This window comes from Sorghum bicolor, chromosome 2 (genome assembly GCF_000003195.3).
Source record: "Sorghum bicolor cultivar BTx623 chromosome 2, Sorghum_bicolor_NCBIv3, whole genome shotgun sequence".
Taxonomy (NCBI): domain Eukaryota; kingdom Viridiplantae; phylum Streptophyta; class Magnoliopsida; order Poales; family Poaceae; genus Sorghum; species Sorghum bicolor.
The window spans coordinates 261,825-280,203 of record NC_012871.2 but is presented as its reverse complement, the minus strand read 5'-3'; the positions used below and the strand labels follow the sequence as shown (position 1 = coordinate 280,203).

At 46.1% G+C, this 18,379-nt stretch overlaps 2 protein-coding genes across 2 annotated transcripts; one reads left to right on the top strand and one right to left on the bottom strand.

Moving 5' to 3' along the window:
• Positions 3,786-4,607, top strand: LOC8081577. The gene has a single exon (XM_002461249.2). The coding sequence runs from the start codon at positions 3,866-3,868 to the stop codon at positions 4,370-4,372; it is 507 nt and encodes a 168-aa protein (XP_002461294.1). The 5' UTR covers positions 3,786-3,865; the 3' UTR covers positions 4,373-4,607.
• LOC8081576 (potassium transporter 22) lies at positions 7,704-18,015 on the bottom strand. The gene is made up of 3 exons (XM_002459151.2): positions 17,391-18,015; positions 16,618-16,959; positions 7,704-10,024 (listed from the first exon to the last, which is right to left on the bottom strand). The coding sequence occupies exons 1-3, from the start codon at positions 17,854-17,856 to the stop codon at positions 8,037-8,039; spliced, it is 2,796 nt and encodes a 931-aa protein (XP_002459196.1). The 5' UTR covers positions 17,857-18,015; the 3' UTR covers positions 7,704-8,036.

The window sequence follows — 18,379 nt, the reverse complement described above, 5'->3', positions numbered from 1 at the left end:
CCAATTTTGACAAATAACAAGTTGTCCTTAGTACATACTCCCTCTATCCCAATAAAAATGTCGTCGTAGCGTTTGGGCGTTGTCCCAAAGAAAAAGTCGTTTTAGAGCCTGAGGCCTACAAGAAAAGGCTGCATGCCTACAACTTTTATTGTTTCCCTTGGAGTCGGAGCCTCTCTTCCCGGCGCCGGTCTGCGTTGTCCCCTCCAGTCTGGATGAGAACCGAGGAGTGGAGACCGGAGAGAGAAGAACATGCTAGGGGCAATATGGTCATTTTCCTTCAGTCTTGGTAGGCGCACCGAGTGCTTCAACGACATTTTTACTGGGACAGAGGGAGTAGTACTTTTTTTATGTCAAGGGAAAATAAAGTAAGATGTCCTTTTCGCTAATGACATACCGTAGTATACCAATGCATATGTAAAATACGTACGCTACATCATTTATAAAGTAATAATAGGATATTTATTTAAGCACGGTTAGGATCAAACCACTACTGCATAAAGCTTAATGGAGGTGGACGATTTTAGTTCAAGAAGAAAACATTAACTGCGGCGGGCAAAAGGCATTAACCGAGACGATTTTTCGAACCGCCTCGGAACAAAGGTCACGATAAATGCGACATTTACTCTGACGGTTTGTTGCCCGCCACGGTAAATCGAATAGAAAAAACAAAAAAAATGTGGATAAGCTCGACAAGCCCAACCACAGGCCCGCCAAGCCCATCTATGCGCCGCTTCCACCGTCCCTGCACGCCGCCGCTGCGCACCTGCGCACTGCAGCCGTCGAGGAGCCCCGCCACCACACGAGATCGCCGGATCCGACCTTCTACTTGATGGATCTAGTGGTGGCCGCTCAGTCTCCTCGTCGGAGTCCTCGTGCCTCCTCCTCGCGCGCGGTGGATCTAGAGGAGAGCCGCGGAGCACCACCGGAGTCCTCGCGCCTCCTCCTCGCACCACCAGAGCACCACCGCGGAGAGCCTCCTCCTCGCGTCTCCGCCTCGCCATGCCCTCGCGTCGCCGCCGCCATGCCCTCGCGCCGCCGCCGCCATGCCCCGAACTCGCTGTCCCTACACCAACCAAGTGGGGCTCATGATGGCTTCCTCGTCGGGCTCCTGGCAACCAGGGGAGGGGAAACAAGGGGATGCGGGGGAGAGGAACTCACCGAGGCTCCTGTCGTCCTCCTCGTCGGGGCTCTGCTCTAGCCCGCCGCGTAGGGCTCCTCCTCGCGCGAGTCGTCAGGAGAGAAGGGAGGGGAGGGGTCGCTGGGAGAGGGGAGGAGAAGGGAAGGTAGGGGCGACGGGATGGGAGAGGGGAGGGATCGCTGGGAGGGGAGGGGAAGGGAAGGTAGGGGCGACGGGATGGGAGAGGGGAGGGATCGCTGGGAGGGGAGGGGAAGGGAAGGTAGGGGCGACGGGATGGGAGAGGGGAGGGGGCGCCGACATGGGCCTGAGTGCGTCTGAGTGCTGGGCTGATTTACCGAGGCAGTTTCTTTACAATGTCCGCCTCGGTTAATGATTTACCAAGGCGGTTGTCTTAAGACGACCGCCTCGGTTAATCATTATTAACCATGGCGGGTATTTTAACGTGTCCGCCTCGGTTAATCGATTTTGCAAGGCGGTTTCTAGCAACCGCCTCGGTTATTAAAAAATGACCGCCTCGGTTAATGCCTACCATTAACCAAGGCGATTGAAAATGCTGCCCGCCTCGAAGGCCTGTTTCAAAACGCCTCGTAAAAGATTTTTGGTAGTAGTGATTGCAACCGCCTCCAATCGAAGGCCACCATTAATGGTGATCTATGGAGACAGTTGCTTTGTCCGTGTATATACCGCTATGGCCATAACCGTTCGTCGGAACCTAGACCACGTGCATCGAGATTCGCCCTCCCGTCGCTAGATATAGAGGTGGAGGAGATGGAAAACAGCCCATTGTTGAGATCTAGCCGTCCTCCATTGGGCTCCATGCCTGCTTGTTGGATCTGACCTGTCTGAGAGACCTACTTGCGGTTACTGGATTTGGCTGATGCTCAGGTGGGCGACCGAGGGAGAGAGAAGTGAGAGTTGGAGAGTGAGCTGGAACCCTAACTTCAGATTATATGTAAGCACGATAAGTGAATTGGATATGAGCTTTTGCTTGCCCTCGTGTATATTTTCCGAGACAAGCCTCTTAAAGGCTCGTTTTCATAAATCTAATTTAGGAGGCATTTTTTTTACCACCTTTTTAAACCGATTTTACAAGACGAGCAATTTTAATCGCTTACATTAATTGTTAAACACTTTATGAGATGACTAGATTGTATGACCGTCTCGATTAATAAAAGAATATTATTTTGCAAAATTATTTTTATAATAGTGAAGATTTGAACGGACATAGAGTAGTATATACTCCTTCATGGAGAATATGACGAGAGTAGTATCTAGCCGGCGGATCCCTCTCCGTCACACGCATATATGTTGATGTATAGCATAATAATGAATATCTTTTACATGGCTGTCCTGCAAGACAATGACACCGATCGATCCCTATTGTACACATATATTCCAACGTCGTTGAAATATTTCTGGTAGCAGTTTAGCTTGATGATGTGAACGCGCAACTGACGTACATGACACACAAGGAATAGGAGACCATGCAATGCAAGCATTTTGGAGGTAGCTAGCCACGATCGAAAATGTCTGAATTTTACTTTTGGCTGGATATACTGCATACACGCGTCGTGTAGCTCCCATTTTCAGCTGGCTATAGCTAGGGTCTCTCGAGTCTCGCCCCATGCCATTACCTCCGCCATCCCCAAATTATAAGATATTCTAAGAATGTAGAAAAATCAAATCATCTTAAATTTAATAAAAAATATATGATAAATAAATAATATTTATTATACCAACTAAATACTATTAGATTCTTTATTAATTACATTTTCATAGTATATTTATTTTATATCATAATTTTTTATAATTCTCTCTATAATATTGGTCAAACTTAAGACAGTATTCTAACAATCTTAGAGAGTTAGGACACTCCCAATGCTAGAAACTATATATAGCTTTTATATGTTTTAATTTTTATAGACATTATATATAGAAACTATGATCCCAATAGATAGTTTCTATAAAATATTTTTTATCCAATCAAATTCATTCTTTCTCTATTTTTAGCCAATCATATCACTTCATGTCTTGAATTTTATGCAGATATAGTTTCTAACTTAGACCCAGTTTCTATAATTTTTGCGCTCTCTCTCTCTCTCTCTTCAATAACCCTCTTGCCACATCAGCAAAGTGCTTAGATTGCACTACAATTAATATCTATAGAAACCACAATAATTTTTACATTGGAAATGCCCTTAAGTTTGACCGAGGCCTTGTTTACTTCCAAATTTTTTTACAAAATAGGAATAGTAACACTTTCATTTGTATTTGACAAATATTGTCCAATTATAGACTAACTAGGCTCAAAAGATTCGTCTCGTCAATTCCGATCAAACTCCATGCATACGTTTAAAGATTTGATATGACGGAGAATCTGAAAAATTTTCCAGGAACTAAACGAGGCCCGAAATTATACGATAACGTTAACGTAGCAGCATATGGCACAGTTGGATAGGGAGGCACGTGTGTGACGGCACACTAGAGCAGACCAGGCCAGGTTGGCGGGCCACGCGCCCACGTGGGCGGTGGGTCCGGAAACGTCGCTGGTGACCTGTTCGTGTTGGGCCTGTGTCCCACCCAACTAACGGAATCCCACGGCAGCCCAGCCCAGCCCAGAGCAGCCGTGTATATATGTGAGCTTGCTGGCGCTGGCGCTGCTGCTCCTGTCTCGATCGGTCTCTCCTCTGCTGCCGCGCGCCCGCCCCGCCGGTAGTCTCGTTGACGATGGGTAGTAGGGGCCGCAGCAGCTACTACGGTAACCGTGGTGGCGTTGGATTCTTCGGATCATCGTCGTCAGAGCGCCTCCTCCACCCGGCGGCGGCCCGGCACGACGTCTCTGCCTCCGCCGCCGTGGCCGACCACCTCGCCGACCTGGACGAGGAGGACGTCTGGTCGGCTGTCACCACCAACGACAATAACCAGCACCACCGGGACGGCGGCGCCCTGGTGCATCATCGTCGCCCAGACCCAGCGTACGGCCTGTCGCTCGCGTTCGAGGCCGCGCCCGCGCGGCACTCGGCGCCGGTCAGCGTCCCCGAGTGGCCCGCCGCCACTTTGCCGGATTATGACGGCGGCGACCTCGAGTGGGTGCCTCCGCACGAGTACCTGCAGCGGCGGTGGTGCGGAGCAGGAGGGGCGTCGGTGCTGGAGGGCGCCGGGCGGACGCTCAAGGGCCGCGACATCACACGCGTGCGCGACGCCGTCTGGAGCAAGACCGGATTCTTCGGCTAGCTAGCTAGCTAAAGGCCCGGCTAGCTGTTGCTCTGCTGGTATTCTTCTTCAGTGTAATATATATACATATATCATCTGCCTCTTCCAATGCAAGAATTGAAGTAGCTAGCGGCCGGCAGGGGCACTTATTTACTAAGCAAGCAAAATAATTAAAAGCGATATGGATGCGCAACAAGAACAAAGTTGTTAAACTTTGGTGGATCAATAACAAGACAAGAAGTGTTCATTTGTGTTATGCTGTTGGCGATGTGCAAGCCGCAGTGCCCCTAGTTAGACGATGATGCAATCCACATCGATCATCCATTGCTAGCTAGCCTTTCCGATGAATGCGACGGCCCTTTTCGCCGTTTCACAAGCATCTGCTCGTTCCTAGCAAACGACATCGACTTATGTTATTTAGATTCACAAATTTTTCTTTCTTTCTAGTAACCTTTTCCCTGATTTTTATTTTTTTAGGAATTGAGGAGCGAGGGAACCTACATAGTAGAAGCTGGGCCCAACTGGCCCAACAACCAACTCACTTTACTTAGGGCCTATTAATTCATGGAGATTTTTTTTCAAAAGAAATTCAAATAAACTACATTCCACCTTACCAGAGACGAAGCCAGAAAAAAGTTTAGGGGGGGCTGAACAAAAATCTTACGACGACTTAGCTCTACTATGACCACAACAATAGACAAATATATCATAGCTTAAAACTCTTATATTGGAAACATTGATTAATGATAAAATTTATAAAATATATCATGAAAAAATAAAAGATACAGTTCACTCATACCGAAAGGTCCAACTACGATTTACGAAGCTAATAAACGGCACCTGATGTTGACACACATTATTTGTCCAAAATAGCAATCTAGAGAAATAGATAAAATTGGTTAATCAAATATATATGGACCTCAAAATTATGAATTTAGAAGATAATAGATCATATAAATTAGCCCAAAATATGTCAGCCCTTCCTATTCTACATATAAATACGTGAAATTTTCTTGAGGGGCTTCGGGGAGCTCTATGTACACGCCAGCGGTAGGGGGGGCTCGAGCCCGCCCTGCCCGAGCGTTGGCTCCGTCCCTGCACCTTACCTTACCTTGTTTCCGAAAAGAGGGACCAACCGTCTATAAAACTGGAAGAGGTACAAAGTCCAATGTTTATGATCCTACCGATGCACTCTTATAGGATTATACAGATTATTAGGATGGTGAGTTTTCCTGTTGAGTGCTGATGAATGTTGGGCCTTGTGAATTGTTTTTTTGTATGGATGTAAATGGGCTGCGTGAATTGAATCTATGAGCGTAAATGGGACATGCAAATTTTATTAATTGTGATTGTTTAATTTGGGTTCACCATTGGTAATTGGGCTTGATTATCATGTGATTAACATGCATGGTAAGCAAGAAAAAAGGGTTTGGGCTGTGCCCGTGGACGTGCAGGCTAGCTCGAGGAGTGGGGGCGACACTGGGAACCCAGCTAAGACAATTCTCTTAATAATTTATCAAAGCTTGAAACAAGGGGAACCTAGCTAAGGTAGGGCCTGCACCAAAGGTCCCCACTGGTGGTCGTGGAGCCCATAGGAGGGCAGAATGAAGCAACCCCCCACCTCCCCCAACACACCCCTTTTCCCTATTCCTTGGAAACATGGCCCCTCAAAGCTCTATAAGGGGAGAACAGTACTGCCCTTCTAGCTCTTTGAATACCACCCTTAGTCGCTAGAACTACAATGCTATCTCTTTCACCTCTACTTTGTAACCCCTATTGGCTACTACAAACATTGAGTCCTTGTGTTCAGGAATATGATCGAGCATCAACTGACATAGGGCGCGTTGCCTGAACCAGTATGAATCATGAGCCTTTGAGCACTAATCACCATCTGAAGTCATACACATGACTATAAATTTACTAGTTGATGCTACGAAACATCAACAATTAATGTGTGTATATAGATGAAAAGAACCATATCTGATCAATAACTAATAAAATTATCACAACTAAATAGAAATTAAATAGTATCTAGATCATGTGTGTGGACAAAGAAAAATGTGCATATTAATATGAGTAAATTTATTCATATTAATATGCACATTTTTCTTTGTCCACACACATGTATATTTACTGTTTATGTCTCATATAAGACCCTAGCCGCATGGGTTGATGGAGAAGTGAACAAAAAGAAAATTAACTATAAAAACCTAAAGCGCAAAAAAGAGATAAATATAGAAAATAAAATACTCACTCCATACCTATAAAGAAAGTTATTTTGGATAAGATCTGGATCAAATATTGGGAATATAAATCATGAGTAACTTTTAAGTTGTTGAGTTTGAAAACGTAAAAACCATATGAATAGATTTGTCTTGAAAAATACTTTTATAAAAATATACATATACCACTTTTTGATTAATATTTTTTACAAAAGTAAGGAGTTAAATTAGGTTTTGGATACCGTATCACTGTCGTAAACAGTTTTTTATTGATATGGAGAGAGTAGAAGAGGATGAGGGCCGACATCCTAAATGGGCCACACGCACAAACAAAATATTGGACGACTAGTGTCAACATTCAATATACAACATGGAGATGAATCAACATATACTCCGTCTATCCATGAAAGTTGTAACTTCTAGAGTTGTTCTAAGCTAATATTTATAGTACCAAATTAATACCATTAGATTTATTATAAAATATATTTTTATAAGATACTCATTTTATGTTATAGATATTGATACTCTTTTCTATGGTCTTGTTTAGATCCAAAAAGTTTTTGTATTTTAGCACTGCAACACTTTTGTTTTTATTTGACAAACATTATCTAATTATATAGTAATTAGGTTTAAAAGATTCATCTCGTGATTTACATGTAAATGTGCAATTAGTTTTTGTTTTCATCTATATTTAATGCTCTGTGCATGTGTCATAAGATTCGGGCCTTGTTTACTTCCCCAAATATTTTTGCAAAATGTTTCAGATTCCCCGTCATATAGAATCTTACGACACATGCATGGAGCATTAAATATATATATATATATATATATATATATATATATATATATATATATATATATATATATATATATATATATATATATATATATATATATATAAAACTAATTATACAGTTTACATGTAATTTGCGAGACGAATCTTTTGAGCCTAGTTAGCCTATGATTGAATAATATTTGTCAAATACAATGAAAGTACTACTGTTCACATTTTGTATTTTTTTTGTAAATAAATAAGGCCTCGATGTGATGGGAATTCTTGAAAAGTTTTTGGTTTTTAGGATGAACTAAACAAGGCCATAAAGTTGATCAAAGTTAAAAAAAGTTCGACAGACACGGAAGAGAAATCAATTATGCTACTGCAGGAGCTAACAGGCGTACGATTAATAAGTATGTACTATATAACTAGCTAGGTAGCTAGCAGTGTACTACTGAGAAAGCATATGAAATCAATGTGTCTGAAGAGGACGCATACATACATACATACAAACGAGTATATATGCAGTACGTACGTAGTGCCCTGCTGATGGAGTCTGGCAGTAGTGGGTGGGTCATATATATATATGTCATGTGCTATAGGAAGCAAGCAAGCAAGCAATGAAGCAAATGATGATGGCACGCATGATGGAGATGGAGGATGGTGGAGACCGGCCGACGACGATCGATCAGATCTCGTAGGACATGCCGACCTTGAGCAGCTGCGACTTTGGAATGGCGAGCATCTTCTCCCCCTGGCGGCAGTTGTTTCGGAGGAAAGCGTAGGCGTAGTTGACGAGGAGCTTCTTGAGCAGCGACGAGTGCGGCCGCGCCACCACCTCGCTCTCCCCGAGGATGTACACCACCCCCTTGTCCATCTCCCGCTCGATGAACCGCTGCTCCTCCTCGATCCGAGCCATCTCCTCCAGGCTGATCTTCACCGCCGCCGCCGCTGCCTGGTGCTGCTGCATGCCGCCGATGCTCCCCATCCGCGACAGCTCCGAGAAGGACTCCGCCGGCGTGAGCATCTCCTCCGCGAAGATGCCCGTGGACCTGGCGCGGGCCAGCTGCTCGGCCCTCTCCGCGCACGACGCCGAGCTCGAGTGGTGGAGGATGCCCATGGCCATGCCCCCGGACGTGGACCTGGCCCTCGCCAGCTGCTGCTGCTGGGTCGTCGCCGCCGTCTCCGTGGTGTATGAGTAGTAGGACGCGGCGGACGACTGGCGCAGCATCATGACGGACCTCTGTCGCCGCAGCACCATGCTGTCGCAGCGCGAGCTCGGGTAGCTGACCTTGGCCCCTGGCTGCTGGTGGTCCACGCCGTAGAGGTTGACGTCGCGGACGTAGTACTGGAGGCGCTCCACCAGGCTGGCCGCGAAGTCCCTGGCCTCCTCCAGCGGGTCACGGTAGCCGTAGCGCGCCACGCACCGGAACACCCGGGGGCTGCTGCCGGGGGTGAGGGTGCTGCCGGTGGCGGCGACATTGCCGTTGCCGTTGCCGGTGGAATTGGTGACCTGCCTGAATAGGAATCTCTCCGTTGCGTCTACGTGCGGCACCGGCAGGTGCTTGACGGAGACGAAGAGCAGGACGGCGTGGATGGATGGGATCTTGTCCACCAGGTGCGGGAACAGCGGCGGGATGCCCTGCACCAGGTCCGTGTAGAAGAGCCCGACGCCGGGGACGGTGCGGCATCGCGGCAGCAGGTCCCGCACGACGCTCTCGTGCGACACCGTGCGCTCCAGCTCGTACTCGTAGCGCTTGACGTGCACGTAGTGCCACAGCACCATGACCGCCACCAGCAGCGCGGACATGGCGACGGGGATGTATCCGCCGTGCGCGAAGCGGTAGAGCACGGAGGAGAGGTAGACGGACTCGGCGGCGGCGAAGACGGCGAAGAAGAGCGCGACGCAGGCGGCGTTGACGCGCCACACCAGGAGCATGACGAGTGTGAGCAGCAGCGTGGTGATGAGCATGACGAGGACGACGCAGATGCCGTGCGCCTCGGCGATGACGGTGGTGGTCTTGAACGCGAGCGTGACGACGCAGGCGACGACGGCGAGCAGCAGGTTCACCTCCGGGATGTAGAGCTGGCCCTGGTACTGGCGCGACGTGTGCAGGACCTTGACCCGCGGGAAGCAGCCCAGCGCCTGCGAGTGGGAGATGGTGGCGAAGGCGCAGGAGATCATGGCCTGGCTGCCGATCACCGACGCCGCCAGCGCCAGCACGAAGGTTGGCCAGAACATGGACTCCGGCGTGGACTGGTAGAAGGTGTTGGCCACCTGCTCCGGGTACCGCCGGAGGAAGGCGGCCTGCCCCATGTAGGCGAGGAGCACGGCCGGGACGAGGCCGAAGCCGAAGCTCAGCTGGATGGAGCGCACGCTGAAGTAGCCCAGGTCGGCGAAGAGCGCCTCCGTGCCGGTGAAGCAGAGGAGGACGCCGCCGAGGGAGACCCAGGCGTCCCTGCCGTTCCGCCGGAAGTAGTCCAGGATGTACTTTGGGTTGAAGGCGCGGAGGACGCTCATGTCGTGCTTCACCAGGTTGTACACGCCCACGCCGCCGATGAGGACCAGCCAAAGCAGCACCACGGGGGCGAACAGGTAACCCACCTTGTCGGTGCCGAAACGCTGCACGCCGAACAGAACCACCAGGATACCAACAGTGATCCACACGATCTGGTCTGCATGCACGCACGCACGTTAATTACTCCATCAATGCAAGCAACTCATTTTTCGGTTCAATGAAGAATGATCATCATACCATATATACATGAATGAATTCAACTGTTGCATGCATGCAGTGATCGATCAAGCTACTACTAGCTAGGCAGTAGTTCACTTGAGGGTATATATCTTAAGGCCATTTGAATTAATTATAAAGAACTACTAATTAACTAGGGAGGAGAAATATTGGGGTGTGTTTGGTTCCCTACACTAGGCCCTAGCAAGACTTTCATAATATGGTTTGTTTGGTTCCCTCTTTGCCTTGGTAGCCAGGCTTCCACAAGCCCATTTCATACGGATTCGGTGGCTTACTGAAAACGCCTAATTCGGGCGTTCTCGGCTTCTCGCGGAGCCAGGCTTAGCCAGCTCCCGCTGCCGCGTCCACTCACCACTCCCGTCACCCCTTCACGCCGGCCACATCTCACACCACCAGCCACATCTCGCACGGCCACCGTGTGCTCCCTCTCTCTTTCAGATCCGTTGTTCCTTCTCTCTCCCTAATCTCCTAGCAGGGAGGATCCGAGCACTCCTCCAAGCTCCTCTTCGTGGTCGCCTCCGCCGCCGTCGTCTTCCTACTGCGCGGCGCGGCGCCAGACGCCGCCGCGCTGCTCTGCCTTGATCGCTCCGCCCGCTCGGGCTCGGGTGGCCCCGCCAAGCTCCCCTACCTGGACGTCGCCTGGTCCAAGGTCCCACCTTTCGCGATCTCCGCGGGCAGCCCCTTCGCGTCGTTCGGGGCGGAGCGGTGGATCATGGTCGCCGTTTCGTCCCCGCCCTTCTCGTCATTTAGGCGGAGTATTTCGACGTCGATTTGGGATCTAGAATCACCAACCACCCGTTGCTACTCCAGTACAGCCACGCGGATCCCAGTGAACCCCTACGTGCACTTTGGTGGCGGCGGCAAGCTTCAACGAGCAACACGAGCGCCAGCGTAAGTATCACGAGCACGCCAGCATAAGCTCCACCTTCTTCTCCAGCTCACTGCCTCCAAATCGACCTTGGCTGTGCGGCCATGGATGAGAGCTCAGCCTCCGAGCCTTCTGGCCCTCTTCTATCTTGCCGACTCGGCCTTCTTCTCCAGCTCACAGCTCACAACGGCATGGTGGCCCGTTGCCATGGTTGCCGAGGTGCTCGTCCACTATGTCCACAATATGTTCGACTAAAGTTCCGAAAGAGAGTAAAATTACCAGGTGAAGGAAGAGGTGAGTCTATTCAAACTAAACGAGGTAACCAAAGACACTGATTCTTAGCCAAGCTTAGCTAGTACAGACAACCAAACATTTGCTAATTGCATTAATAAAGCTGGCTAGAGCTAGCTTGTCTTAGTTTTGCTAGCCATGCTTATCTAAGAAACAAACCAAACATACTCATCAAGTATCATCTCTAACTGTGCTTGCACTATATTTGCTGGTAGCAGGCCACCACCATATGCATCATGCATTATTTACAAGACGTCCGGCTGGTCCACTCATCACCTAATTAGTCGTAATAATGGACACATCCCTGTCTACATGTAGGTAAGCAAGTTTAAATGGGGATGTTACGTGGTGGCAATGCAAGTTTTGAATATATAGTCACAGGCAGCACACATTAATGATGGCTGGCGGCAGGATCATATCGGACCGCGAGGAAAACGAACAAGATGACATTATCCATATATCATCATATCTGACGTCTTGCTAACGTCAGCGAAAAGTTTATTGTGTTTATTTTCAAAATTATCATGTCATATATAATAAAATAAAAACATACATAGATAAAACACCCATTCTTAATAATTTTTTCAATCGATGGCCTTGTTTAGATCTTTTTTTTTTAAAATTTTTGACACTATAGCACTTTTGTTTTTATTTGATAAACATTGTCCTATTAGGCCAGTCTCAATACATGTTTCATAAGAGTGTCATGCACATTAAATAGGGTGCCACATAAGCAAAATTGCTGACTTGGCAGGGTCATTAAATGAAGGAGTTTCATCGGATGAGAGAGGAGTTTCATCCTCATGAAACTCATGTGGCTCGATTACCTAGTTTATAGTCTTGATAATTGTGCCATGAAACTATGCACTAAGACTGGCCTTATAGAGTAACTAGACTTAAAAGATTTATCTTATTATTTACAGGCAAACTGTGCAATTAATGTTTATTTTCATCTATATTTAATGCACCACCTGTGAACCGATCTTCCTCCGGCATGTGTGTAACGAGGAGAGTCGTCACTCCCTACCGATCCATAACTTACGTTCCAAGCCGAATTGGCTTCCTCTGGGTATCTCCAGTCACGTATAGCTGATTCCCGCGGCTCCGGGAAGAAGGCCTTCCTGTCCCCGTCTTTCAATGCAGGCGGTGAGCGATCTTAGAGCCGAACAAGAATGAGATCGCCAAATGAATAATTTATCTATATCGTGACGCGAACGAACCCTGCGAATCAGAGTCGATATACCATATTTCTGATACCAAATTAGCAACTTTTAGGTGCAGATTTGTCCTATTTTCTTCTATGATCGATGGATTTTGTGCTCTTTTGTGCAATTGGCGGCACCTCCTTAGTAGGGATTGGGCCGCTGAACACTGTGTTTGATGGTTTTGCATTCCTTGTTTTTTGATTTGTTTTGAGTTTGATGGAGTGTGGTGACTACCTGACGAACCCGAAGTTGACTAAAAAGAAGGGGCAATTGTCAATGTCTCACCTCAGGAGCAGAAAGCATACTATGGTGGAAGATCCCATTGAGTTCATTATCGAAGATCTGACCGTCGCTACGAGACTTCCGTTCTAGAACAAACAGCCTGGACGAGACTGTACCTAATTGCTAGAAAGTAAGAAAGTATAGGGTCCAAATTGGATAAAGAAGCACTACGCTTTGCAAGGGCGCCAACCACTAGGTTGTAACGACCAGAACAAGATTAAGTTTGTGTTCAGTCCATTGGCATGGGTATCCTCCTGACTAAAACGATTCAAATCCGTAAGTTCCGCCCTAAGGTGACCAATCTTTTTTATAATGTATATGCCGCAAGATTCGATTTGACGGGAAATCTTGAAATTTTTTTGTTTTTTAGGTGAATTAAACAAGGCCTATATATGGTTTCATAGATATTTAATTTTATTACTCATAAAGAGTTGGTAGTTGTGCTAAGAAAGTTTCATCTCTATGAAATTTATTTCTTCTCGCTCTTCTTAAACGTTGCCACATCATCAAAAGCGCTTGTGTGGCAGCTTATGATTAGTTCGTCACTGACTAAACTTCCACTAAGACTGACATAACATCTACTCCGTCAAAAAAACCTTTCTCGCTTCCTAAGAGGTTAATCAGCCTTAACTTTAACTAAATATATAAAAACATCAATATTTATGAGGTGAAATAAGTATCATTAGATAAATAATGACATTTATTTTTATAATATATTTATTTAGAGATATAAATAAAAAAAGGTTTACATCCTCTAAACCTAAAATAATGAAATTGTTTTCAGACAAAGGGAGTACTCTACCAATGATAAACCACCTTTTTCGTGGCGTAAACGTGAGAACGACGATCATATTTATACATCCACATCAACACCATGGGCCGGAGTAGTAGTTAATTACTATACTATATTGTAAAAGTATCATTAGATCATCTCTCACCTACAATTAACGCGTGTGCGGTTCCTCGATCCATCCATCTAGCTACATGATCGGCCGTACGTGTAACACCTTTTGCAGCTGGGGATTATATGTGTACGCAAGGCAAGGCCACACACAAGGCAACGGAACTAGAGACAATTTTATGACATCAATCATCAAATAGATAAGAGGCCGCCGGATCGGATGGGATCGCGTAAGTAAGGAGTAATAAGGACACGGACTGCTCAACTAACCCATAGTACATATATAATCCACATGTGAAGTTACGTACAGCTTCATATATCGATCTCCACTACTGATATAGAAAGAGCTAGCTAGCAGTATCTGATGCTGCATGCTGTGGTGCTAACTGTTATTATGAGTTGATAGCAGCTCAATACGCACCTGCATTATATTTCCCATTTTGCCCCCTAGCTCGATCGGTACTAACACTCTGTCTGAAAACAACCCCACATATGTCGATCGGTATATATACAAAGTTAATTACAAACTATAACATGTTTCAGTGTATATTGTCTGTAAACCATTCTAAGGAAGGAAACAACTCTATTTTTTCTCTGAAACAGAGAATGAGTGATGAGTCAAAAGTGCACCGGCCGGAAACATCACGACCTACCCAAAATGAGTTTCTTGTGCCTTCATTTTGATGCAAGAAACCGGTTGCATGCAAGATCAAGTTTCATCAAACTTCCTTTCCACTCCTCACTAACTATATACTAATATATATAGTGACACATATGTCCCTCCAAAATCTTAAGAGTGTACTAGAATTGTGGTACCCGCAAAAAACTATATAATAATATTGCACGCGTTTTTGACTAGTTTGATGCTTGATGTATATATGGATGAAAACAGCTTAAATATAATTTGTATGGGATGGATGGATGGAAGGATGAGGATGACCTCCTGCAGCCTGCGTGCTGCCCCTCCCCTGTTGGTTTGGTTGGTTCTCATATATGCATCGATCATAGATTAATAATATTAACGCTCCCTAGCGCAAGAGGTAGCTTTCTTTAGCTTCAATTCCTTTCAGCTTCAGATAGCTTAGCAATACTCCATACTCCTCCTGCTACTACTACACACTGTCTTGTGTGTACTGTGTACTACAGTACTAGTACTATGGCCTTGTTTAGTTCTTGAAGAAAAAAAATTTACGATACTGTAACACTTTCGTTTGTTTGTGGTAATTATTGTCTAATTATAGACTAACTAGGCTCAAAAGATTCGTCTCGTTAATTCCGACCAAACTATGCAATTAGTTTTTATTTTCATCTATATTTAGTACTCCATGCATGCGTCTAAAGATTTGATGTGACGGAGAATCTTGAAAAATTTTACGTTTTTGGGTGAAGTAAACAAGGCCTATACTAAGAGCGTGTTTGGTTTGAGGTGTTAAAGTTTAATATATACTGTACTATTTTCGTTTTATTTATTAAATAGTGTCTAATCATAGATTAATTAGGCTTCAAAGATTCGTCTCGTAAATTATTCTTTAACTGTGTTTTTAGTTTCGTAAATAGTCTATATCTAACATGTCCAAACATCGATGTGGTAGATGATAAAGTTTAACAGACCAACAAACAGGGGCTAATTCTGCTGTGAAGCTAGTGTGGTAGCCAATCCGTCTGCATCTCCGCTATTAATTTTGGGAGTTAAGGAGTTCATACATCTGGGCCAGACTAGATAGACGACGCAGCAATTAAGTTAATGAAAGGTACGTGTGTGCTGTGTGGATACAATACAGAGAGAGAGAGAGCGTCACACAGTAATTTTTGTGGTGCACAGTTACAGGAGTCAGGACAGGAGTGGACGGACCAGGTGGATCGAGGTGGATGGGACAATGCAAGACTCTATCACAGAGTCTAAGACAATTAATTACATATTATTTATAGTATTTTGCTGATGTGTCAGCATATTTATTGAAGAAAGAGAGAAAAAATAAGACTCCAAGTCTTATTTAGACTCTAAGTCCACATTGTTCGAGGTAATAAATAACTTTAGACTCTATGATAGAGTCTGCATTGTGAGTGCCCTGACAGATCGATGTTAGTAATCAATCAATCAATCAATATGCATATAATCACGCGATTAACATGCCTAGCTAGCTACGAAGACCTTTATTAGCTGCTAGCTAGTTTTGTCGATCGTCAGATCACTACATAATTATTAATATACAGTATAGTCTGTTTGCATCGCCAGCACGCTAAGCTACAGTTTACCTAGCTACTTGTTTAGGACTTTATTTATTTGATGAAGCTATAGGCTATAGCTAACAGCAAACGTCATGTCCTGTCAATGATGCATTATGTATGTATGTATATATATATTGTTATTTTTTTAAAGAAACCGAAGGGGTTTGCACCCCTACAATATAGAGTATTAAGAAGAGCAAGCAGTTCAGTACAAAGCAACTAAAAACACTAAGGCCTTGTTTAGTTCCCGAAAAATTTTGCAAAATTTTTCGGATTCTCCATCACATCGAATCTTTAGACGTATGCATGAAGTATTAAATATAGATGAAAATAATAACTAATTGCACAGTTTGGTCGGAATTGACGAGACGAATCTTTTGAGCCTAGTTAGTCCATAATTGAACAATATTTGTCAAATACAAACGAAAGTGCTACTATTTCTATTTTGCAAAATTTTTTGGAAGTAAACAAGGCCTAAAAGAAAAACTAAGAATGCTACGTACAAGTCTGCAGTAATAATAAATAACAGTTTGTATATTTGAAATCGAACGCAAGAGCGACTATATATATTATATTTATCTAGAATATTTGTATATATATATATATATATATATATATATATATATATATAGTATCAATTACTACATATTAAGCTAATTAATATGTATGTAAGGAGAGAATTAATATATATATGCAAGCATGCATGCATGCATACACAGTACGTCGTATGTATATACCTGTGGTGAGGTTTGGCGCTTTCTCTTTGAGTCCTCCGACGGCGGAGAGGACGGAGATGGCGGGCGTGAGGCAGGCGTCGCTGATGACCATGGCGGTGGCGACGATGGTGAGGAAGAAGAGGGAGATGCGCACGGGCTTGCTCGTCTCCAGCAGCTCCTTCACCCACACCGCCCGCTGCTCCCGGTGCGACGCCAGCTGCACCGACCGCCGCCGCATGCTGCCGCGCTTGCCCAGCACGGCGGCGTCGTCCGTCGTGTGCAGCTCGTCCTCCGGCTGGTGATTGGGCACCAGGCTAACCTTGGCGTGCCGTGAGATGAGCGAGTAGAGGGCCAAAGTACCGCCTGCGTGCGATCATTCATTATTCATGCATCGTCTTATCATATATATGTATCAGTGGTGGTCCGGTCCGGCCGGTGCATGCATGGCTTCCGCCGCGGCCGGCCGTTGATGAATTGAATCCATTTCGAGCGATCTCCATCATATCATTTCGTTAGCTCACACAGAGGTGTCTCGTAGGTACGTTACGACGACATCTCTAGTGCAGAGTGCAGTGGTGGTTCAATTCGTTTCAATCAGTTATAATTGTTACTTTGACTTGTTGAAACAGATGCATGCAACAGGCATGACTTGTTGATCCGATGATCGCTCACGGCTCGCGATCATCGATAATCACTACACTTAGCTAGCAAGATGAGAATGAATGAGCTACCAGCTAGTAGGTTAGGTACACAACATACGATCGATCGACGACGACATACACACATATACATACCGTCCCCGTCGTCGTTTGCTCTGAGCGCGATGTAGACGTACTTGATGATGGTGAAGAGGAGGAAGCTGTAGATGATGAGGGAGAGCACGCCCAGGAGGTCGTCGACGTCTCGGATGCCGCCGGTGAAGGTGCTCGAGTACACGTACAGCGGCGACGTCCCGATGTCGCCGTACAGGACGCCCACGCACTGGAACGCCAGCCTCAGAGTCCGCGCCCACCCTTCCTGCTGCTGGTTCCCGTTGCCGCCGCCGCCGCCCGCCCTCGTCGCGTCCCTGTACAGCGAGTCCTGCCGCTGCACGCCCATCGGCAGCTCCAGCGCCAGCTCCAGGTCCGCCATGTCCTCATCATGCTCGGAGCAGCAGCTGCTCGCCTGCTGCTGCTTGTTTGCTGCTGCTGCTTTGTTCCGCCCCTCCGCCGCCGCCGCCGCCGTGCACACCGCCACCGTGCCTGCTGCTTGCTGGGCCATCTATCGCCTCATATGCAGCTCGATCGATCGATATGTCGTTCTCGATCGCTCGATCATATAAGACTATAAAGCTAGCTATCTAGCTGATGATGAGAATTCCAAAATTAAGGTGGTGATGTTGTGGCAGAGCAAGCTCCCTGCTGCTGCCTTTTATATACAGAAGACTAGACTAGTTAGAGATAGGGGGGGATCTGCTAACAAATGCAAAGCGCAGTTACACCAGCAGCAGGCGCGGGGCAGCCGGCCTGAGTGTGAACACAAGGACCTGCTGCTGCACGTGTCTTCTTCAGCCGGGCTCCACCTCCACGCGCAAGCCCGTCGTCCTCACTCGTCACTGTACGTCACACTCCCCTTCACTATGCTAAATTGTCCTCCTCTTATTACTGTACGTATCGGACAAGCTTGTCCGTTTACACACACAAGATGCTTTGGACAAACCATATATGAATTCAAGTGGACTGTATATATATTGTATACATCCGATCCAGGTGTTTTTATTTGGCCCTATTATATTACCTCCAAA

Coding starts and splice junctions, on each gene's coding strand:
- LOC8081577 (XM_002461249.2), top strand. CDS start 3,866: ATGGGTAGTAGGGGCCGCAGCAGCTACTACGGTAACCGTGGTGGCGTT.
- LOC8081576 (XM_002459151.2), bottom strand. CDS start 17,856: ATGGCCCAGCAAGCAGCAGGCACGGTGGCGGTGTGCACGGCGGCGGCG. Junction 16,960..17,390: donor AGCAAACGACGACGGGGACG/GTATGTATATGT, acceptor GATCGCACGCAG/GCGGTACTTTGGCCCTCTAC. Junction 10,025..16,617: donor AGCGCCAAACCTCACCACAG/GTATATACATAC, acceptor GCGTGCATGCAG/ACCAGATCGTGTGGATCACT.